The following is a 24851-nucleotide window of genomic DNA, read 5'->3' as shown; positions in this document are numbered from 1 at the left end:
TAAATGATGGTCCAACTAAACGCAAACAGGATGGAATAGCATGCCGCTGCAAAATGCTGTGGAAGCCATGCTGGTTCAGTATGCCTTCAATTTTGAATAAATCCCCAACAGTGTCACCAGCAAAGCACCCCCACACCATCACACCTCCTCCTCCATGCTTCACGGTGGGAACCAAGCATGTAGAGTCCATCCGTTCACCTTTTCTGCGTCACACAAAGACACGGTAGTTGGATCCAAAGATCTCAAATTTGGACTCATCAGACCAAATCACAGATTTCCACTGGTCTAATGTCCATTCCTTGTGCTCTTTAGCCCAAACAAGTCTCTTCTGCTTGTTGCCTGTCCTTAGCGGTGGTTTCCTAGCAGCTGTTTTACCATGAAGGCCTGCTGCACAAAGTCTCCTCTTAACAGTTGTTCTAGAGATGTGTCTGCTGCTAAAACTCTGTGTGGCATTGACCTGGTCTCTAATCTGAGCTGCTGTTAACCTGCGATTTCTGAGCCTGGTGACTCGGATAAACTTATCCTCTGCAGCAGAGGTGACTCTTGGTCTTTCTTTACTCGGGTGGTCCTCATGTGAGCCAGTTTCTTTGTAGCGTTTGATGGTTTTTGCCACTGCACTTGGGGACACTTTCAAAATGTTCCCAATTTTTCGGACTGACTGACTGACCTTCATTTCTTAAAGTATGGATGGCCACTCGTTTTTCTTTACTTAGCTGCTTTTTTCTTGCTATAATGCAAATTCTAACAGTCTATTCAGTAGGACTATCAGCTGTGTACCCACCAGACTTCTGCACAACACAACTGATGGTCCCAACCCCATTTATAAGGCAAAAAATCCCACTTATTAAACCTGACAGGGCACACCTGTGAGGTGAAAACAATTTCCGGTGACTAGCTCTTGAAGCTCATCAAGAGAATACCAAGAGCGTGCAAAGCAGTAATCAAAGCAAAAGGTGGCTACTTTGAATGAGAAGGTGTTTCCAAACATTTGGTCTATACTGTCTTTATATATATATATATATTAATATATATATATAGAATAATTTCAGTATAGTCACTCCAAACCTCCACAATACCCCAAGAAAACTACTAGCTACCACCTCCAATTGTTTAAGGTCGATTGAACACCCATTAAAGGTAGTGTATGGCTTCAGGGGTGTGGTTTATAGAGCAAATTTCTAGTTATAATTAATCCCATCTGTTCAGTGTTGGGGTGAAGATGTCTTTATGGATGTTACAGTTTCTCTCTATGACACATTGCACATCTGATCCACTCTTAGCTCGCAGTTCCATTTAAAGAGGTCCTCCGCCACTGGAGAACACCTTCTTAATTGCTATAGGGCAGTGATGGCGAACCTGTGGCACTCCAGCTGTTGCAAAACTACAATTCCCATCATGCCTGGCCATTCAAAGCAAAAGCTTTGGCTGTGAAGACATGATGGGAATTGTAGTTTTGCAACAGCTGGAGTAGGGCATATCACAATGCTGACATTGCAGCAGCTGCACCTGTCCTGGGTGTATGTCTGTTTATGTGGTACAGACATATCATTATGGGGAAAATAAAGCTGCAATACGTCTCCATGCACAAGATTTAAATTTTGTAACATTTCAAGTGTTACTATATCCATCATCTAAATCACTTATTCTGATTTTAGGAGACCAGACTCTGAGAATATGGGATGTGAAAACACCTGTATCTAAACTTGTCATCCCCGCTCACCAAGCTGAGATTTTAAGTTGTGATTGGTGCAAATATGATGAGGTAAGACAGACCTAAACTATATAAATTACTGAAGTAGTAAGCTAACAATATTTTTGTGAGTGAAAATGCTTAATTCATTAATTCTGCACTAGACGTATCTACACTGAGCAATAGTTGCAAGGGAAACCTTTGTGACATAATTGAGAAGTAGTGTTCAGTTAGTCAGATTCACTTTATCTGAGTTCTAGCTGTAGTACCTGGCGTTGCCCAGGATTGCAACTAAAGGCTCTGTTACACACAGAGATAGATCTGTGGCAGATCTGTGGTTGCAGTGAAATTGTGGACAATCAGTGCCAGGTTTGTGGCTGTGTACAAATGGAACAATACAGTCATATGAAAAAGTTTGGGCACCCCTATTAATGTTAACCTTTTTTCTTTATAACAATTTGGGTTTTTGCAACAGCTATTTCAGTTTCATATATCTAATAACTACTATAAATACTTTCATATATATTTTCATATATCTATATCTATTTCATATAATTTCATATATCTAATAACTACTATAACTAACTCCTACTATAAATACTGAGTAATATTATTGGATTGATATGAGGTTTATTGTACTAACAGAAAATGTGCAATCTGCATTTAAACAAAATTTGACCGGTGCAAAAGTATGGGCGCCCAATAGGGGTATATATAGTATAGGGGTGCCCAAACTTTTTCATATGACTGTATGCCCATGATTTCACTGCAGCCACAGATCTGCCAAAGATTTATCTGTGTGTGTGACAGGGCCTTAAGTGTCTCTCTCACCCTCCCTCTCTCCCACTCTCTCACTCTCCCTCTCTGTCTGTCTCCCTCCCTCTCTGTCTGTCTCCCTCTCTCTCGGTCTCCCTCTCTCTCTGTCTGTCTCCCTCTCTCTCTGTCTGTCTCCCTCTCTGCCTCTGTCTGCTTCTCTCTGTGTCTGTCTGCGTCTCTCTCTGTGACTGTGTCTTTGTGTGTATGTGTTTTTGTATGTATGTGTCTGTGTGTCTGTCTCTTTCTGTCTCTGTGTATTTGTGTGTCTCTGTGTGTCTGTTTCTGTGTGTCTCTGTCTCTGTGTGTCTGTCTGTCCATGTCTTTGTGTGTCTTTGTCTCTGTGTGTGTCTCTGTGTCTGTATGTGTTTCTGTGTGTGTCCCTTTGTCACTTTCTCTGTGTGTCTCGCTCTGTGTGTGTCTACAGGGCTGTATTTTGCCTTCATGCTGCTTTAGGCACTTGTCGCGCCCCTTAGTGACAACGTAAAACTGAGTTTTCGCACACGACATCTGTTTAAGGCAAATCTACTCTGTAAAACACTTGAAAAAGTATTAATGAGAAACAAAGGGCACTAACCCCCCCAATGGGGATCACCACAGGCACATCAAAACAGCATGAGTATAAAATATTCCCACCACACCGTCCCCACTTATATACTGTGACTGTCACACTGCCCCTAATAAACTAAAACATCACACTGTCCTCCCTTGTAAATTATACCCACCTTCCTCGATGAAATATGATCTGCACACTGTCCTCACATCATGCTGCCCCCTCCTCACAGCGTCCCATGCATGCTGCCCCCTCCTCACAGTGTCCCATGCATGCTGCCCCCTCCTCACAATGTCCCATGCATGCTGCCCCCTCCTCACAGTGTCCCATGCATGCTGCCCCCTCCTCACAGTGTCCCATGCATGCTGCCCCTCCTCACAGTGTCTCATGCATGCTGCCCCCTCCTCACAGTGTCTCATGTATGCTGCCCCCTCCTCACAGTGTCCCATGCATGCTGCTCCCTCCTCACAATGTCCCTTGCTTGCTGCCCCCTCCTCACAATGTCCCATGCATGCTGCCCCCTCCTCAGTGTCCCATGCATGCTGCCCCCTCCTCACAGTGTCCCATGCATGCTGTCCCCAGCATCAGCCTCTCTCCTCCCAGCATCAGCCTCTCTCCTCCCAGCATCAGCCTCTCTCCTCCCAGCATCAGCCTCTCTCCTCCCAACATCAGCCTCTCTCCTCCCAGCATCAGCCTCTCTCCTCCCAGCATCAGCCTCTCTCCTCCCAGCATCAGCCTCTCTCCTCCCAGCATCAGCCTCTCTCCTCCCAGCATCAGCCTCTCTCCTCCCAGCATCAGCCTCTCTCCTCCCAGCATCAGCCTCTCTCCTCCCAGCATCAGCCTCTCTCCTCCCAGCATCAGCCTCTCTCCTCCCAGCATCAGCCTCTCTCCTCCCAGCATCAGCCTCTCTCCTCCCAGCATCAGCCTCCCTCCTCCCAGCATCAGCCTCCCTCCTCCCAGCATCAGCCTCTCTCCTCCCAGCCTCCTCCAGCATCAGCCTCTCCCAGCATCAGCCTCTCTTCTCCCAGCCTCCCCCAGCATCAGCCTCTTTCCTCCCAGCCTCCCCCAGCATCAGCCTCTCTCCTCCCAGCCTCCCCCAGCATCAGCCTCTCTCCTCCCAGCCTCCCCCAGCATCAGCCTCTCTCCTCCCAGCCTCCCCCAGCATCAGCCTCTCTCCTCCCAGCCTCCCCCAGCATCAGCCTCTCTCCTCCCAGCCTCCCCCAGCATCAGCCTCTCTCCTCCCAGCCTCCCCCAGCATCAGCCTCTCTCCTCCCAGCCTCCGCCTCCCCCAGCATCAGCCTCTCTCCTCCCAGCCCCCCCAGCATCAGCCTCTCTCCTCCTAGCCTCTTCCAGCATCAGCCTCTCTCCTCCTAGCCTCTTCCAGCATCAGCCTCTCTCCTCCCAGCCTCCCCCAGCATCAGCCTCTCTCCTCTCAGCCTCCCCCAGCATCAGCCTCTCTCCTCCCAGCCTCCCCCAGCATCAGCCTCTCTCCTCCCAGCTTCCCCCAGCATCAGCCTCTCTCCTCCCAGCCTCCCCCAGCATGAGCCTCTTCCAGCATGAGCCTCTCCCAGCATCAGCCTCCCCCAGCATCAGCCTCACTCCTCCCAGCCTCCCCCAGCATCAGCCTCTCTCCTCCTAGCATCGGCCTCTCCCAGCATCAGCCTCTCTCCTCCCAGCCTCCCCCAGCATCAGCCTCCCCAAGCAACAGCTTTCCCCAGCATCAGCCTCCCCCCTCCTAGCCTCCCCCCTCCCAGCCTCCCCCAGCATCAGCCTCTCTCCTCCCAGCTTCCCCCAGCATCAGCCTCTCTCCTCCCAGCCTCCCCCAGCATGAGCCTCTCCCAGCATCAGCCTCCCCCAGCATCAGCCTCTCTCCTCCCAGCCTCCCCCAGCATCAGCCTCTCTCCTCCTAACATCGGCCTCCCCCAGCATCAGCCTCTCTCTTCCCAGCCTCCCCCAGCATCAGCCTCCCCAAGCAACAGCTTACCCCAGCATCAGCCTCCCCCCTCCCAGCCTCCCCCAGCATCACCCTCCCCCTCCCATCCTCCCCCAGCATCAGCCTCCCCCCCCCTTCCCGGCCTCCTCCAGTATCAGCCTCCCCAGCATCAGCCTCCCCCAGCATCAGCCTCTCTCCTCCCAGCCTCCCCCAGTATCAGCCTCTCTTCCCCCAAGTCTCCCCCAGTATCAGCCTCTCTTCCCCCAAGTCTCCCCCAGTATCAGCCTCTCTTCCCCCAAGTCTCCCCCAGTATCAGCCTCTCTTCCCCCAAGTCTCCCCCAGTATCAGCCTCTCTTCCCCCAAGTCTCCCCCAGTATCAGCCTCTCTTCCCCCAAGTCTCCCTCAGTATCAGCCTCTCTTCCCCCAAGTCTCCCCCAGTATCAGCCTCTCTTCCCCCAAGTCTCCCCCAGTATCAGCCTCTCTTCCCCCAAGTCTCCCCCAGTATCAGCCTCTCTTCCCCCAAGTCTCCCCCAGTATCAGCCTCTCTTCCCCCAAGTCTCCCCCAGTATCAGCCTCTCTTCCCCCAAGTCTCCCCCAGTATCAGCCTCTCTTCCCCCAAGTCTCCCCCAGTATCAGCCTCTCTTCCCCCAAGTCTCCCCCAGTATCAGCCTCTCTTCCCCCAAGTCTCCCCCAGTATCAGCCTCTCTTCCCCCAAGTCTCCCCAGTATCAGCCTCTCTTCCCCCAAGTCTCCCCCAGTAGCAGCCTCTCTTCCCCCAAGTTTCCCCCAGTATCAGCGTTTCTTCCCCCAAGTCTCCCCCACTATCTCCCCCCACCGCATGCTCAGATCTCCGGTCGGCATTAGAGACACCCCCATGCATGCTCCTTATGAATGTTCAGCTCTGCGAGCACTTACCTCCTCCAGTGCCCGCCGTCATCTTCCTGGCTCACGTGAGTATCCTCTTCTGACACCGGCTTCCATCGCGGCGTCCTCCGTGGCGTCCTGCTGTGAGCTCTGCATGTGATGTCCACACAGCATTGGACTCAGCACAGAGGAAGGAGCTGATTGGCACGCGCGCCTGTGACCCCTGAAGTGCAGGCGCTGGCAGTTCCAGGGTCAATCAGCTTCCTGTGCCCGGCCACCGCAGTGTGTTTGCAGTCGCGTCTTAATTGACGCGGATACAAATAAATGGAGGTGCGCCTCTCCCCCCTCCCCCCTCCAAAAACACAGCGGATTTAATGGATGTGTAAAAAAAAAAATTCGCAAGGGAAGCACCCACCACCAAAGAATTAATCAGTGCAAATAGTCACAGGTCATTACCAGAATCTGGCTGCCATAAAAATGACACCCATAGTATAACTGTACATATATATATATTTTTTCCTGCACAAGGAAGGGTGCTTCCCTTGCTACTGACGGGTCTCAGGGATAGAATAGGGAGAGCCAACGTGGAGTGGGGGGTACCCAATACTTTATGGTGCACCTCCGCTGGTAGGTAGGTGAAAGGGAGGGACAGAAAATTCTTTCCCTATATTCCCTATAATTATAGGGCAACTACCTGGTAAAAACTACAACGACTAAAGTTGTTTTACCTAGAGTGTAGAGACAATCAGCACTCCTTTTCACGAGTCGGCTCTACCATTTTTTCACACTCACCTCACGTGACCAGTCTACATTCTAGTTATTTAAAAGTTATTATGCTTTTATGGTAAAAAGTATTTTTAATATTGAACATGAATAAACATTAATTTTAGGAGTTTTTTTCTTTGGTTTTCTGCACTAGTACTCCTATTTTTCTACTGTTTGTGGTTTATGAGCTGTCAAACAGGCAGATCTCACCAGCAACCAGTGACCAGCCCCCAGCCAGCAGCGACGCGTGGAAGCGATGCTGCGCTTGGTAACTAAGGTAAATATCGGGTAACCAACCCGATATTTACCTTGGTTACCAGCGCACACCGCTTAGCGCTGGCTCCTTGCACTCCTAGCCAGACTACACATCGGGTAATTAACCCTATGTGTGCAGGGAGCAGGAGCCGGCACTGACAGCGTGAGAGCGGCAGACTCTGGTAACGAAGGTAAATATCGGGTAACCAAGGAAAGGGCTTCTTGGTTACCCGATATTTACATGGTTTACCAGCGTCCGCAGAAGCCGGCTCCTGCTGTCTGCACATTCAGTTGTTGCTCTCTCGCTGTCACACACAGCGATGTGTGCTTCACAGCGGGAGAGCAACAACTAAAAAATGGTCCAGGACATTCAACAACAACTAGCGACCTCACAGCAGGGGCCGGGTTGTTGCTGGATGTCACACACAGCAACATCACTAGCAAGTCGTGCCTCAGCCCTCAGCAGCGATGTTGCTAGCGATGTTGCTTAGTGTGACGTGGCCTTAACTGTCGTTTTAATTTTTATTTCATAAATCAATAATAGATATGAAAATAAGCAACTTTGTAATATATCTGATCAGTGAAATCAGCTTCTTTCTCCTCCTAGATTGATGTTTGCCTCTCAGTTCATGGGTACAATCTGTATGTAGTGAAGACAGAGATAAAACATGAGCATTGGTGCTTTTAAAATTCTATGAAGAGAGGCTCTAGAGGCACACCTAGACATTCTGCTGCAAGTTCTCTTTAAATGACACCGTTATTATTACATCTTTGTGGGTTTGTTGCATTTCAATGCATCCCTGGTGATCATTAGAATGATGAATCCGAGGCTTTTATTGTATGCACGCTTTGATTGTTTCCACAAGGACAGTAGCTTGTTTATATGGGCCACTGTACCTGATACTGCATTTGGTTTCATTCATTTGATTGTTGTCTCTAATACCTTTACAATTAAACAAACAATAGTTATTAAAAGCAAATGAATAGGCAAATATACACTAGCGCCTAGTATCAAAACATGTACAATAGCTACTTGTGGTCCTATAAGATTCTTGTGTGTTGTCTTGATGCAGAAGTTAAAGCTAAAAATAATAAGAGGAGCTGCTAAAGCGCTGATTATAAGAGATCTAGGGTATGTGCACACACAAAGTATTAGGTGCAGAAATATCTTCACCATTTATGCATCATTTTGGCACATTTTTATGCATTTTTGACACACATTTTTTGGTGCAATTTTTTTATTTAATTAGAATGGGTGAAATCTGCAACAAAACGCGGCAAGAATGGACATGCTGGAGACTTACAGGGAACTAACCACAAGGATTTGCATATATAAAGTACAGGCAGTGCCATACTGGCACCAGGATGGTGAATAAAATGATACCTTCATTTTCCAGATTGGATGTTTCATTGCAGTAAAATATTTTATCAAAGCTCCAGAAACTAGTGCAGCAGTTGATTGGCATGTGCAGCGGGGTGGGACAATGTGGGTCGGGTCTTTTTTATTAATCCTCCCCTGCGTGATTTCATGGCCTCAAGAAAAATAGATTACCCTTTGCGCCGCAATTATAATTATGGCCTACGCGTGCACAGTATACACTTCAAGTATTTCAGTCACTTCAATAAAATGGCTGTTCTGGTCGCTGGGCGATCATGGTATTAGTGGGTCTACTGGACAAAAAGTACCATTCACTTGACTGAAGGAGCGAACTGGACCAGCCGCCATGTCTTCTCTACTGCCACTGGAGTAGCAGAAGGTACACACACTGCTATGTGGTCAGCAGAGGGCAGCCCCAGGGGATCTGCGGTACTTTGGCAGCTGACGCCACGGATACAGTGCAGTCTCTGGTAGAAGCGACAGCAGCAGCAGGCAGCGTTGTGGATCCGGCCTGTATGGATGGATGAATGGATACAGCAACAGCGATCAGCATGGATACTTACAGCAGTGGGTATCGTGATAGCCAGGCAGCGTGGATGATCGTGCAGCAGATTAGGATAGCACTGAAACATAGACATGAGTCAGCAGTAGATTGTAGCACAATAACAGCAGCAGCAAAGGCAGCACTAAGGACCTGAGAATTAGCAACGTAACAAACTCGTTGCCCAGGTACATCTCTTAAGGGGAAGATGCCTTAAATACTTGAAACCTCTCAGCTGACCTGACAGGCACTTTCGGGTCAGGGCGCGCTGGCCATTTAAGAAAAGGGGTGTGATTACGCTTGCACCCTACAGGCATTTCCAGGAGTCCTGTGAGGTGTATGCAGGCCCCGGGAGACAGCAGCATGATCCGAGGACAGGACGGACATCGTGGGACAGCCAGGGAAGTGAGAGAACAGACGTCCCCGCTGGGGGAGGGTGACGGGACAATGCGGGGACGCCGGCATGGGCGTTACAATGGCACCAGAGTCAGCACCTGTGCATGCGGCTATCTTTGGCGACATCTTATTGCAGATGCTGTCCTTCGGCTTGTGACACTGTGGATGCTTGCTCCAAGTGGAGCGTCCTTCTCTGACGCGTCCTGTGAGCTGCTTTTGAGGGTTGGGTCTCCTCTTGCCTTCTGACAAGATTCACTCCCATGGTGTTTATGGACGCAGAGGATACGAGGGTACATGCGCCGTCCTCGTGTCACAACCTGGAGAACCGCATCTTTAATAAGATGGCGCTGGAGATAGCTGTACGCGCAGGCGCAGATTCCGGTGCCATTTTATTGAAGTCACTGAAACACTTCAAGTGTGTACTGTGCACACATCGGCTATAATTATAATTGCGGCTACAGGGGGAATCTATTTACAAAGAGGCCATGAAACCACACAGGGGAGGGATAATAAAGGAAGCCCCGACCCACATATTCCCACACCTCTACACACGCCAATTAACTGCTGCACTGATTTCTGGACCTTTGATACAACATTTTACTGTAATGCAGCATACAATCTTGAAACTAAGGGTATCATTTTATTCACCGTCCTGGCGCCATTATGGCACTGCCTTTTAGTTTAGATATCAAAATCCTGGTGGTAGGTTCCCTTTAAATCTGCACCAAATCTGGAAAGAGAAAATACTCAACGTGTCCATGAGACTTCAGGATTCACATTCACTTTGCTAGAGTCTGGAAACCCTTCAGGATTTGTAGCAAATCTGTACTGATAAATGTATATATATATAAAAAAAAAATTAATAAAAATGCAGCATGTGCACACAGCCTAAAAAGCACAGTGACTAGGAGTATATAGAACTAAACAACAAAAAAACTTCATGTGATGACCGAGTACACACCTAGGGATAACTAGATATCTGAACAGTCTCTCCTAATATGCCAGTGACTGTTACCCCTATGTATCAGGCGGTAATGGTCTTCTTAAATTGTAATAAAGTCCACTGGTCATGGTACTGGAGTATGCAGAGCCATGGTACAGGGTTCTGTGCACAATCCTGGAATCTCCTCGGGTGTCCCGTGTGTAGCATTGGTCATTACCTCTAGGTTACTCCAGCCAGTAGCGTCCCAGGTAACATTGGGGAAGCTCCTGGAGATGACTTGTGACATTACACACCATTTCCAGGAACCTACGCATTTGTTAACAGGGACATTATTGACTGAGGGTCATAGAGGCAACCATCATTGCTATACACTGGATACCTGAGGAGATTCTAGGATTGTGCTCAGAACCCTACACCTTGGCTGTCCATACCATGACCAGTGGGCTTTACCACCACAATTCTACAAGACCATTACCTCTTGATTTCACAGCAGGGGCACTCACCGGCATTTTTTACGCTATCCAGAATTTTTGTTGTCTCGTTGTATATATTCCCGGTTACTGTGATTTTTAATCAGCTGTGTGTACCTCCTCTTATTTTTGTTGGTTATTAAAAGTACATATTTAGAAATACCATAATTGTAGAAAAAAGGACAGCTTGAACAACCAAATATACATTACTCTGCTGCGGCTAGGCAACATTCATTTTTTGACTAACATTTTGAGTGTATAAAGCCACTGCCATGTTATTGTGACCTGTGCAGTGGGGCCGCACTCTATTTAGTGTAGCGTTACATGGGGGCCTCCACATCATGCTCCTGCGGGGAAGGACAACCCTCATTAGTATTCTGGCACGCGCACTGACCGATCTGGACACTAAAGTTATGATTTTTATTAGGGCCCTGTCCCTTACAAGGTGCTGTGCTTGGCTTGGACAGCCTTTTTGTGCCGGTAGACTCTCTTTAAACTTTGCCATTTCACTAGATTTTCCATTTACAATCAGTTTAAACAAGAGAACAAATTGCACATAACTTTCACCGCACCAGCCACATATAAGTGCCGCTAACTAAATGAACCATTTCCCAAAATGCTCCTTCTAGTAGTTAAAAGCAACAAAGCCTTATTGATAAAGTGAGTGATTTAAGCTCTGACCTTTACAGTGCTGTCTGGAGGGAAATTTTATCATTAAACTTGATTTGAATGAAGTTTTGGTAAAATGTTAGGTCAAAAAGCAATATTTGCTCTAATGGTTAAGAAGCACTATGTAATAAGACTTTGAAATTTAATAAAAAGGATAATTCAGGTCTGGATGCTTCATTTCATTTTTAGCCTTTCAAAATCTAAAATTATTTTAATAATAACCTCTCTCTCAGGGTCAGAGTTGGGGCATGATGATTAACAATCATTTTTGTCCGTTGTCCTTTTTTACAAGTTCCGTAAGGGATATTTTCACAGGCACAGTAACCTAGCAGAGTTTGTTCAAATGTTTAGGGTTAATGTTTCCAGGTGTTTAAAACTATCCTAAAGTACTTACGGTAGAACCTCTTAAAAAGCATGGCACTAGAAATTGACTTTTTCTTAGGGAATATCCGGACCCTCTTAAAGAATCCCGCACCTTTGTTAAAAAAACGCACCAAAACTTCAACGAAATCCACATGTGGTTTTGCCGTGGTTTGGTGCGGTTTTGGTGTGGATTTGCCACGTTTTTTCTGCAGGTTGGTCCCTGCGGATTTTTACCATTATCTATGGCAAAAAACGCAGATACCTGCGGAAAAGAAGTGACATGCATATTAATTCCGCAGCGGAAATACCGGGGGTAAATCCGCAGGTATAAAAAAAACGCAGTGTGCGCACAGCATTTTTTTATACCCATAGGATTTGCTGGGGAATGACTGCAGAAATGTTAGAAACCTTTTCTGCAGCAAATCCGCGGTAAATCCTCAGCGTGCACACAGCCTAAAATTGCTTTTGCAGTACATAATATGTAATATGTAATATGTTCACTAATTGTCCTGTTTCTCATGCTCTGTAACTGGTCATCCATTTTTCTTGAATTGATGAATACATTTTTTCTGATTTCTGCCAGCACTCTAGGAGCAGGAACTTCCTTTCCCATATCTCTAGCTTGTGTAGCACCTGTCCTTGTCCAATAGTTTGCTTACCCCTCAATTTTAAAGGTAATCTGTTACTAGTTTTTTCTCAGCAGCTAATCTGAGAGCATGACGTAGTGGCAGAAATCAGGTGATGTGTCACTTACTGGACTGCTTACTGTAGTTTTGATAATATCACAATTTTATCAACAGGAGGTCATCAGTGAAGGACTAGTAAGCCTGTTGCCTCCATATTCATGAGCTCTGTATAACCCCATCTTTCACCACTAATTGGCAGCTTTATGTGTACACTGTGCACAGGCAGAAAATTGCTAATCAGTGAGGTTATACAGTGGGGGAAATAAGTATTTGATCCCTTGCTGATTTTGTAGGTTGCCCACTAACAAAGATGTGAACAATCTATAATTTAAAGGGTAGGTTAATTTTAACAGTGAGAGATAGAATATCAAAAACAAAATCCAGAAAATCACATTGTATAAATTATATAAATTTATTTGCATTTTGCAGAGAGAAATAAGTATTTGATCCCCTACCAACCATTAAGAGTTCTGGTTCCTACCGCCCACTTAGATGCTCCTAATCAACTTGTTACCTGCATTAGAGACAGCTCTCTTAAATTGTCACCTGTATAAAAGACTCTTGTCCACAGACTCAATTAATCAGTCAGACTCTAACCTCTACAACATGGGCAAGACCAAAGACCTTTCTAAGAATGTCAGGGACAAAATCACAGACCTGCGCAAGGCTGGAATGGGCTACAAAACCATAAGTAAGACGGTGGGTGAGAAGGAGACAACTGCTGGTGCAGTAGTAAGAAAATAGAAGAAATACAAAATGAATGTCACTCGACATCGATCTGGGGCTCATGCAAAATTGTGGGGTATTCAGGATCATGAGGAAGGTGAGAGATCAGCCTAAAACTACACAGAGGGAACTTGTTAACCCCTTCACGACCGCGGGCAGTAAAATTACGTCCTATTTTAACGTGACTTAACTACCAGGGACGTAATTTTACGGCCTAAACTTCATTTGATTGCCGTGGCCATAGCAACGACTTTCAAATGATGTCCCCTGCTGTTTCTTACAGCAGGGGACCTTTGCTTGACCCCAGGGGGGGTGGCATCGCCACCCCCCATAGGCGATCGATGTGTTGGCTGTTCAAATCTGAACCGCCAACCACATCGTTCGCACTAATTTCGGCAAAAATAATGTCCGAATTAGTGCGAGACTGTGAGATCCAGCTATGAGATGCCGTAGCAGCTACAGCAGATCATAGGTGGATCTCAAACATGTCGCCTCCAGCCCCTGCAGCACTGATTGGAGCGATCGTGCTATGACGCGCAATCGCTCCAATCAGTGTGCAGAGGGGCGGTCTGATCTGCGGGTGGCCGCCCTCCCCAGGCCTGTCCTGGTCTGGGGACCCTCCCCCAACATGTCTGCAGCGTGGAGTTGCTGGTACTTTTGGTACCACGCCACCGCTGCTGCCGCAGCCGCCGCCTCTGCTGTCACCGCGCCTGCTCCAATGGTAAGTATTGCGCTCCGGCGATGGCCCCTGCGCGCTCCCGTGAAGGCCCCTGCGCGCTCCCGTGAAGGCTCCTGCCCGTGCCCCCCCCCGATCTGCCCCCCTACGCCCCAATCTGCCCCCCGGCATCCCGATCTGCTCCCCACGCGATCTGCCTGCCTCCTCTGTCATCTCTATTCTGCTTCCAAGGTTCCTTCCTTCTGCCTTTGCTTCTCCGCCCCCTCTGCTCTCCCTCTGCCCCCCCCTCTCCCCATCCTCTCCCCATCCCCCTCTGCCCCCCTTGACGTCCTCTTACCTGCCTTCATGGGTCGTCCGAGGTCTTCACTAGCCCGATCACATCTGCCTCCATCGCTGGGTCCTTCTGCTGAACGTCCTGCCTGCTTCTGGTGTAAAGCTGTCTATCTCACTGCCTTCTTGTTCCTCTGCAGCTCTTCTGGTCAGTGATCCTCTTGGTACTGTGAGTATAACTTTTTTTTTTTTTTTTTTTTTTCTTGTATCCTGTCCATTTTTACACCTCATCCGTCCGTGCGTCCCGCCAAGCGCTGATCAGGGATGCAGATAACGGATCTGCATCCGTGGTCAGTTTTTGGCGTGACTTTTTTCCGTATTCCTGACGCTTTTTGTATCGCATCCGTCCGTGCGTCCCGCCGAGCGCTGATCAGGGATGCACATAACGGATCTGCATCCCTGCTCAATTTTTGGCGTGACTTTTTTTCCGTATCCCTGACGCTTTTTGTATCGCATCCGTCCGTGCGTCCCGCCAAGCGCTGATCAGGGATGCACATAACGGATCTGCATCCCTGCTCAATTTTTGGCGTCACCTTTTTTTTTCCGTATCCCCAACGCTTTTTGTATCTCATCCGACCGTGCGTCCTGCAGCGGCCGATCAGTGCACCGTGTCTGTGCATTTGAAAAGTTAAATGGCGTTCCTTCTCTTCTGAGCCCCGCCGTGCGCCCAAACAATTACTTTCCACCACATATGAGGTGTCTGTGTACTCAGGAAAAATTGCACAATATGTTTTATGGTACATTTTTTCCTGGTACCGTTGTAAAAAAAAAAAAGCTACCTGGTTGATATAAAAATTTTGTGGTTAAAAAAAAAATGATTTTCACGGTTCAACGTTATCAACTTCTGTGGAGCCCCTGAGGGTACAAGGGGCTCACCAAACATCTAGATAAATTCCTTGAGGGGTCTAGTTCCGAAATGGGGTAATTTGTGGGGGAGCTCCACTGTTTAGGCACCATAGGGGGTCTCCAAACGTGACATGGCGTCCGCTAATGATTCCAACCAATTTTGCTGTCAAATGGCGCTCCTTCTCTTCTGAGCCCCGCCATGCGCCCAAACAATTACTTTCCACCACATATGAGGTATCTGCGTACTCAGGAGAAATTGCACAATACGTTTTATGGTGCATTTTTTCCTGATACCCTTGTGAAAAAAAAGCTACCTGGTTCAAGTAACAGTTTTGTAATGAAAAAAAAAAAATTGTATTCATGGCTCAACATTATCAACTTCTGTGGTGCCCCTTGGGGCTCGCTAAACATCTAGATAAACTCCTTGAGGGGTCTAGTTTCCAAAATGGGGTCACTTGTGGGGGAGCTCCACTGTTTAGGCACCATAGGGAGTCTCCAAAACGTGACATGGCGTCCGCTAATGATTCCAACCAATTTTGCTGTGAAATGGCGCTCCTTCTCTTCTGAGCCCCGCCATGCGCCCAAACAATTACTTTCCACCACATATGAGGTATCTGCGTACTCAGGAAAAAATGCACTATAAATTTTATGGTGAATTTTGTACCGATACCCTTGTGAAAAAAAAAGCTACCTAGTTGAAGCAACAGTTTTGTGGTAAAAAAATTTTTTTTTCTTTTCACAGCTCAACGTTCTAAACTTCTGTGAAGCCCCCAGGTGTTCAAAGTGCTCATCAAACATCTAGAAAAAATATTTGAGGGTTCTAGTTTCCAAAATGGGGTCACTTGTGGGGGAGCTCCATTGTTTAGGCACCTCAGGGGGTCTTCAAACCCGACATGGCGTCCGCTAATGAGTGCAGCTAATTTTGCACTCAAAAATTCAAATGGCGCTCCTTGCCTTCCGAGCACTGCCGTGTGTCCAAACATTTGATTTTTACCACATATGGGGTATCAGCGTACTCAGGAGAAAATGCACAATAAATTGTATGGTGTACTTTCTCTTTTCTCCCTTGTGAAAATGAAAATTTTATGGCTAAAGTAACATTTTTGTGTTTAAAAAGTAAAATTTTCATTTTTTCCTTCCACATTGCTTTGGTTCCTGTGAAGCACCTAAAGGGTTAATAAACTTTTTGGATGTGGTTTTGAGCAGAGTGAGGGGTGCAGTTTTTAGAATGGGGTCACTTTTGGGTATTTTCTGTCACCTCGGCCTTTCAAAGTCACTTCAAATGTGATGTGGTCCCTAAAAAAAGTTATTTTCTAAATTTTGTTGGAAAAATGAGAAATCGCTGATGACCTTTGACCCCTTCTAACTTCCTAACGAAAAAAAATTTTGTTTCGAAAATTGCGCTGATGTAAAGTAGACAAGTGGGAAATGTTATTTAGTAACTATTTTGTGTGACATATCTCTCAGATTTATGGGCATAAATTTTCAAAGTTTGAAAATTGCGAAATTTTCAAAATTTTTGTAAAATTTCCTAAATTTTCACAAATAAACGCAAAAATTATTGGTTTAAATTTACCACTGACATGAAGTACAATATGTCACGAAAATACAATCTCAGAATCGCCAAGTTCCGTTGAAGCGTTCCAGAGTTATAACCTGTCAAAGTGACACTGGTCAGAATTGCAAAAAATGGCCCGGTCATAGGGTGTTTTAGTGGCCGGGGGTGAAGGGGTTAATGATCTCATGGTAGCTGGGACCACTGCCACCAAAAAAGCCATTGGTAACACATTACGTCGTAATGGCTTAAAATCTTGCTGTGCCTGTAAAGCCCCACTGCTGAAGAATGCACAATGCAGACTTTAATCCCATAGAAAACTTATGGAGGGAGCTGAATCTTCGAGTTGCCATAAGACAGCCTCAAATTCTTAATGTTTGAGAGATAATATGCAAAGGGGATTGGACCAAAATTTTGTCCTGACGTGTGCAAAACTCATCATCAACTGCAAAAAACGTCTGACTGCTGTGCTTGCCACCAAGTCTTGCTTGCCAGAGGGATCAAATACTTATTTCTTTCTGCAAAATGCAAATAAATGTATCTAATTAATACATTGTGATTTTCTGGATTTTATTTTGGATATTCTATCTCTCACGGTTAAAATTAACCTACCCTTAAAATTATAGACTGGTCATGTCTTTGTCAGTGGGCAAACTAACAAAATCATTTCCCCCACTGTACAGAGCTTACCGTTCAGATATCTAGTATAGTTACAGCAAACAAAACATTGATTCTATAAAACGACAGCTTGTGACACATTTCTGTCTCTCTCCTTTATGCTGCTCCCAGATGGGAGAGCAAAATCCTGATGACAGATTCCCTTCAAAGAGAAGCTGTCAGCAGGTTTTTGCTATATAAGCTGAAGCCAGCATGTTGTAAGGGTTAAGACAGAAAGTTCAGGCATGCCTGAGTTGTCACTGTCCGATCTTTTGTTTATGTGCCAGACCCTTATCATTGTTATGGCTAGCTGACTTGTGCCTTGTTGTCCAGCACACCCCCTCCTGTGATTGACACCTCACTGTCAATCTATAATGTCCAAAGAAAATCTGTTTTGGGCTGGGACAGCTCACTGGACTCAGCTACATAACTAAAGCTAAAAATGCACATTGTGTCAGAACTGCTGCAGCCAGTAATCTATGATACGTCATTGGATTCAGAATCTCTTTGCCTACATCAGGCTGCTTTCCGATGAGGTAACCAAATCCTGATGACAGATTACTTTTAAGTGTGACCCTCTACTATGCCAGTTTGCTGTTTACCAGAAACAAAATCAAGGGCAGAGCATCAAAGATCTGGCCAAGTTCATATGATCTGTCCCGGTGTATCTCCTGCTACTTTGAATATTACCTGAATTTTATTATTATATTTTTTGTATTATTTATTCAATCCCACGTAACAGCTATGTGTTGGCCATTGGTTCATGATTAGTCACATGCATAGTGAGAGATTAAATATCAATGGCATGTATGCAGGAAAAAAAATTCTAAATGTTCAACATCATTTTTGTTACTTTACTATTTCTGCCTTAAAGGGGTTATCCGGGTTATTTTACTTCTTTTTTGTCTTTACACTATTGAGCTACATTGGGGCAGGTAAGTAGATAGCAACTACCTACCTGCCCTTCCTGTCATGTCATGTCAACAGGGGCAGGACATTGTTGACATGCTTCACAGTGAACAGCATGTTGCCGCCCTGCTGGGCAGGTACAGTGCGATGCAGTCCCGCTCCCTGTGCGCTGCTACCTGTGCCCTGTATGTGCCCAGGTCCTGGACAAACAGAGTTGCCCTCTCTGTCTAGGACACCGTGAGCGCTGTTTGCCCGATGGTGTTTTCAGCTCATTATGTTGTATGGTGCCCGGGCAACTGTGACCCCCCTTTCCCTGTGCGCTGTCTCTGTGATGAATGCAGCCTCCGGTGCTCCTGGCTTCTTAATACAGTCAGGAGCAGAGTGCAAGAACCTCACCTGAGACCAGGTCAGCAGCACTAAGCTCTGCATCGCTCGGCTGTAAGGACGCTGCAATTATCACAGCATGGAAGAGAAGATAAACCATGGGTGAGAGAGAGAGCGAGCGGGGCAGGGGGGCAGAGAAGAGCGTGCACGGGTGACAGTGTGTGGGGCAGAGAACAAAGCAAGTTGGGGCAGAGAGGAGAGTGCACAGCTGACAGTGTAGGGGGGGTGCAGAGAACAGAGTGCACAGCTTACAGCCGGGTGGGGGGGGCAGAGAACAGAGCGCAAGGTATACAGCCACGGGCAGAGAACAGAGTGCATGAGTGACAGAGCGGGGGGGTGGGCAGAAAAGAGAGTGCACAACTGACAGTGCGGGGAGGGGGCGAGGACAGAGTGCACGGGTGACAGAGCCGGGGGGAACAGAGAATAGGGTGCAGGGGTGACAAAGTGGGGGGCAGAGAAGAGAATGCACGGGTGAGAGACAGGGGAGTGCTGGGGGGCAGAGGAGACAGCGCAGGGGGAGAGCAGATAGTGCATGAGGAGGGATTATATACAATATGTTATATAACTCTAGGTGTATGTGTGGGAGTATTTGTTTATGTGTGTATGTATCTCCTATAGACTCACATTAGGGGCTATATATAATTTTCATTACATAGTACTCATTTATCTGTCAGGTGCTGGGGCAGAATACTGACAGGGAATGTGTGTACAGAGGGTGGGTCTGGACAGTGAGGCCGGGCGGAGCCAGCTCTGACTGTGAAGTTCGGCAGTCAGGCATGCCATGTTAGGTTGAGCTGCATGTAAACAAAGAGCTGCAGAGAATAAAGTGAAAAATCAAGAGGAACAAAATTTAGAAAACAAAAAAAATAATGTAGGGGTGTTTTATATGACAATACAGCACAGATCAGCTTAACAATTTTTTTGGAGTTTATGTCTGACAACTCCTTTAACAACTTTGTATAGCAGATAATGTCTTTATAGCAATGACTGTATGTAAGTAGAGCACTATAAAGACACATAACCCTACCACCTGGGAAACAGATGAGATTGAATTTGTTTTATATCCTATGATATGTAAAATCAAATTCAGTTTCGGCTGTAAACCATTAGATTAAAATCTATTTTTTCTATTATTTGTGGAATATAGTTAACTGTTTTATTGGTTTGCCCTGTCATTTGACAATACGTTTCTCCATTGGGATGAGGGAGGGAAAACCATATTTCATTATAAGAACCTCATATTTTGCAGCCTTTGTCACAGATGACTGCCACTTTCAATAGTATTAACTAATACGATTATTTCACTCCATGGTCAGTTTTACTCCAGTCGTCAATCTAAGCTTAGATTAAACACGATCTTTTACATGGTATTCCCTTTATCCTTACATGACGTATCCTGTAAAAAAAAAAAAGGCCAGCAAGCAGCCTGTGGCTATATTTCTATATGGATTGAAGGCTTCAAGTCAATAGGATTCATTTTCCTGATATTAAATTACAGGATAGGCATCTATGTCTATCTTTCCTGTTCCTGCATGGAACCTTCCACTCAGCAATAACATGTAACATTAAAAACGATAATTGAACATTAATTAAAAAAGGCATTGCTACATTGAAATGTGAAATTAACAATTCGTACATGATATGAATGTGCAGATGATGCATTAAATTATCTTAAAAAATTCTGTCTGCTAATGAAATTATAAAGCCTTTTCATGCTTTATCACTGTCATAATTTTATTTATTCTGCCACACTTGTGAGGTTAAATTTGGCCTCAATATTTGCAAATTAGAGCTACTCGAGTCAGACATTTTTACTGTGCTGTATAGGATCTTATGGAATTTGAAATAGATTTTTCACATTTATATGGTATTAATCTTTTCACGACCTAGGACCTATATATACGCCCTAGGTCACCTCCCCTCGGTTACCGCAGTCATCGTCGCACCATGGTCATCCCCGCACATGTCTGCTGATCTGATCAGCAGACGTGTGGCTAAGGCCCCTTTCACATATCAGTTTTTTGCCGTCAGTCACAATCCGTTGGCTCGTCGAATCCGTCACAGATGTGGAAAAACTGATGCGACGGATCCGTTTTTCGACGGATCCGACTAGCGGATACTAAATAATGAATTGGAGCATGCTCAGTTAAAAAAAACGGATTCCGTCGCCGGATTCCGTCATTTGACGGATTACGACGGATCCTGCGCCCATAGGCTTTCATTCTACCAAACAATGGATGGCAACGGATCCGTCGCTGTGCGATTTTTCGAGGTAGGCAAAAAAAGTTATTTTGTTGTCTCCGTCCGCCGGGCAAAGAACGTTGAACGATAGATGAAACGTGAGGCTATACTTTGCAATCCGTCGCTAATACAAGTCGATGAGAAAAAACGGATCCAGTGGCATCAGTCGCAGGATCGTTGTTTTTCAAAATTCGATGGATTGTGACTGACGGCAAAAAACTGATGTGTGAAAGGGGCCTAACAGATGAGCACAGGTGGATTGGAGATCCACCTGCACCTGTTAACTCCTTAGAGTTAACAGGCAGCGCAAACTAACTCGCTGCAGCCGGGATCGCGCTGCTCCCCTCCACCATCGGCAGTTCTGTGATGCGATCAGGGCGCCAGTGGGTTGGCATGGCAGCACGGGGTCAGATGATGACTCTCCCAGGAACACATTCGCTGGGGTCACGGAATTCGTGACGCACATCCGGCGCCGTTAGCGACGTTGTTGCGTTTGACACCTACAAGCGACCGCTAACGATCCAAAAAACGGCAAAAATGGTTGATTGTAGACACGTCGTTCCTTTCCCAAATATCATTGCTCATTTGGACGCAGGTTGTTCGTTGTTCCTGAGGCAGCACACATCGCTACGTGTGACACTCCGGGAACGACGAACAGCAGCGTTCCTGCGTCCTCTGGCAACGAGGTGGGAGTGACGTAAATGCGGCTGCTCTCCGCCCCTCCGCTTCTATTGGTGGCCCGCTGTGTGACGTCGCTGTGACGCCGCACGAACCTCCCCCTTAAAAAAGAGTTTGTTCGCCGGCCACAGCGACGTCGTTAGGAAGGTATGTGCGTGTGACGCGTACTAGCGATATTGTTCGTCATAGGCAGCGATTTGCCCGTGACGCATGCACGATGGGGGCGGGGGCAAATGCTAGCGACATTGCTAGCGATGTTGCAGCGTCTAAAGCGGCCTTAAAGAATTAAAAAATTGGACATATTTGGTATTTTTTCATTCCTAAAATTCTGATCTGTGAAAACATAAAATTAGTTAGCCTGTATGGTAAAAGCCGTAAAATATTAGAAAACTTGCACTAATGCATTTTTTTTTTTGCTTGTTGCATCTCCTCCTTTAAAATGTAATAAGTAGTGAGCAAAATGCGTAATGACAAAATATCATCAATAAAAACGTCATCGCGCCATGCAAAAAACAAGTTCACATACAGCTCCTTAGATGTAAAAATGAAAACGTTACTTGTCCTGGAACATGGTGACAAACCAAATTATACAAGCTATACAATACTTGGTATCAAGATAATCACACTGATCTGTAGAATATTATTATCATGTTATTTTTACTGCACGGTGCATACAAAACCCAAAGAAACAATAGCTGATATTTTTTTGTAGCAATATCCCTGCACTTTGAATTTTTCATTACATTTTATATTAAAATGAATGGTATAATTCAAAGTACAACTTCCTCCAAAAAACAAGTGCCTTGCTACTTCTATGTAGATGGGGAGAAAAAAAAAATTCTGGTGTGGTGGGGGCACGAGGCAGGCAGTGATTGTAGTCATGAGTGCAGGGGGAACAACAGGTCACAGCACAGCCTGTCATTAACCCCTCACTTCCACGTTGCTGCACCACACTCAGGAGGACTCCGCATCTGTTGCAGGCGACATCACATTCACATCCTCAGGAAATAAAGTCCAGAAACAGTCTCTTTTTTTCAAAAACAAAACAACTTTATTTCCTTTGTCTTCAGAAACATCTCGAGCCACACTTGGCTGTTACCGGTATTCTTCCCATAGGGGTTTCTTACATATTTTCTATATAATTTAGCAGCAGTCCATATCTCTGGCACTTGGGCACTTTCTGTCACCTCTAGGCCTCTCCTTCCATCACTACACATCACACTGGCACGAACCAGGTCATGCAGTCCATTGGGCCACTTCATCCCACCCACAGGGGACGCTGAAATGTAAGAAGCACAGCAACCGACAGGGCTCTCCATCCATGCCCAGGCCATCCAGCCATACCCTTATACCTGAGAGCGCACTCACCTTTCCGTGAGTGAGGAATTCTTTGAGTTTTAGCAGCCAGACGAAACGGACGCCAAACCCTCGACTGTAGAACTTAACCCCTCTCCTTGGGGGATGCGGTTGATCAATCCCGACCGGATGCCGCTTTTCACAGCCACAGGGGTGACCCATAGGATCAGAATCTTCATAGTGGGGATTATATCTCTTACATCTTTCCAGGGACTCTCCTCTCCCCTCCTCTTTGTCTTTTCCTTATATACCCCTATCCTCCTACTACTACCACTCTCTCCCTGCCTACCCAGGTGCCAGGACAACTGTGCTGCTACACTGCCACCTTGTTGCAAAATCACACAAGCAAGGTATTTACACTTTACTATAACGCTTTACAGTTACAACACAGGAAATTAGTGTGCTGGGTACAGATCCAGGGGTGGGCCTAAACTTTAACTTCCCTACAGTGGTTCTGGATAGAAAGGTAGGAAAAAACAGAAACACAAAAACTAAAAAATTACCCAGTCATGAAGGGGATATGTACTTATAGCATATCCACAGCCCGCTTATCTTTTAAAGGAGTCTTCAATTTTCAAAAAATTTGATTTTCAGATACAGCTTGTTTTGAAAAATGAAACTTCTTTACTGAGCCTCCCAGGTCTAATGCTGGGTGTCTGAGATTGTCTGCAGCTATGAAGTCACATTATCCAATAATTGAGCTCAGCGCCTTTGCCCCGTGGACGGCAGAAGCCACTCGCTTATTGACTGCAACTGTGTCAATCATAGACATTGGAGCAGTGATGGAGACTCCGTGTTTGACCCCGGGAGGTTAACTAAAGCACAGTTAGTTTTGATAAAAAAACAAAACAAACTTCGACTGTGGACAAGAGTTTTCTGAAAACTTAAAACGCCTTTAATGATTTTAGATTTGAGTGGAGAAAGCCTCGTTCAAGTGCAAAGATCTTTCCATTAAAAAAGTACCCATTTCAAATAATTTTTACTATTTTTTTTATTTCATAATCCCCTCTAAGGCTATGTGCGCACTGGAAAATGGAATTTTCTCAAGAAAATTCCGCAGGCATTGAAAGAATACCGCACCCGCGGTAAAAAAACGCAGCAAACCGCACCCGAAAACCGCATGCGGTTTGCCGCAGTTTGCTGCGGTTTTACCGCGGTATTGTTCGCGGTATTGCCGCGTGCGGTTTGGTACATGTGTGCATACAATGCAATAAAGCACATTGAAAAAAAAATAATTTCCTTCTGAGATAGATAGTAGATAGATAAATAAATAGACAGATAGAAGAATAGATAGAGGGACCGATAGATAGAGGGACCGATAGATAGAGGGATAGATAGATAGAGGGATAGATAGATAGAGGACAGATCGCTGCATTTCTCACGGTCGGTAGTGAGTTCACATTACCGGCCGTGGGAAATGCCCTGTGGTTACCTCTGCTGTCTTGCTGCGAGGCTGCATTCATTCAGCGCTGTGTCAGTGTCAGTCGCGACTGGATGTAAGCAGCGCAGGACCTGTGGATTACGTCAGAGCTGTGGATTACGCCGGAGCGGTGTGTTTCAGGGGGGTTAATAAACGGGTGAACCTGGAGCTTTTTTGTGTTTTATTTAAAATAAAGGATTTTTCGGTGTGTGTTTATTCACTTTACTTACGGGTTGATCATGTTAGCTGTTTCATAAACGCTGCCATGATCAAGCCTGGACTTAGTGGCGGCGATCCGCTGCCATTAACTCCTTATTACCTGGATCGCCACTGCATCACGGCATCTAGAAGAGCTGGGGACACTCCGGTACTGACGCATAATGCATGCGACAGTCCCGGGGCAGCTGCGGCTGATATTCTCGGCTGCGGTAGGTGGGATGGAGGCGGGGGACATTAACCCTGCCCCTTGCCCTCCCCAGCCTGAGAATACCGGTCTGCCGCTGTGTGCTTACCTTGGCTGGACGGTAAAAATACAGCGGAGCCCACGTGCTTTTTTTCTATATTTCCATTTGCTTTCTATGTGTATTCTATGTGTCTGTGTTCTATGTCTGTGTGTGTGTTTACTCTTTGCTCAGCTTCCTCTTCCTGTCATAATGACATCACTTCCCTGCAAACCGCAGGCAAGCGATGTACATTACCGCAGGTAAACCGCAAAATACCGGAGGGGATAACGCAGGAAAACGCAATGAACCGCA

The 24851-nt window shown here is 46.1% G+C and overlaps 1 protein-coding gene across 1 annotated transcript in view; it reads left to right on the top strand.

The window, feature by feature from the left end:
* PEX7 (peroxisomal biogenesis factor 7) overlaps nt 1-24851 on the top strand; it is a 328168-nt gene that overhangs the window by 122262 nt on the left and 181055 nt on the right. The window contains exon 6 of the mRNA XM_075339838.1: nt 1656-1762. Within this exon, the coding sequence (XP_075195953.1) occupies nt 1656-1762 (107 nt within the window). The remainder of the gene's footprint in view (nt 1-1655; nt 1763-24851) is intronic.

This window comes from Anomaloglossus baeobatrachus, chromosome 3 (genome assembly GCF_048569485.1).
Source record: "Anomaloglossus baeobatrachus isolate aAnoBae1 chromosome 3, aAnoBae1.hap1, whole genome shotgun sequence".
Lineage (NCBI taxonomy): Eukaryota > Metazoa > Chordata > Amphibia > Anura > Aromobatidae > Anomaloglossus > Anomaloglossus baeobatrachus.
This window is presented reverse-complemented; position numbering and strand designations above follow the sequence as displayed.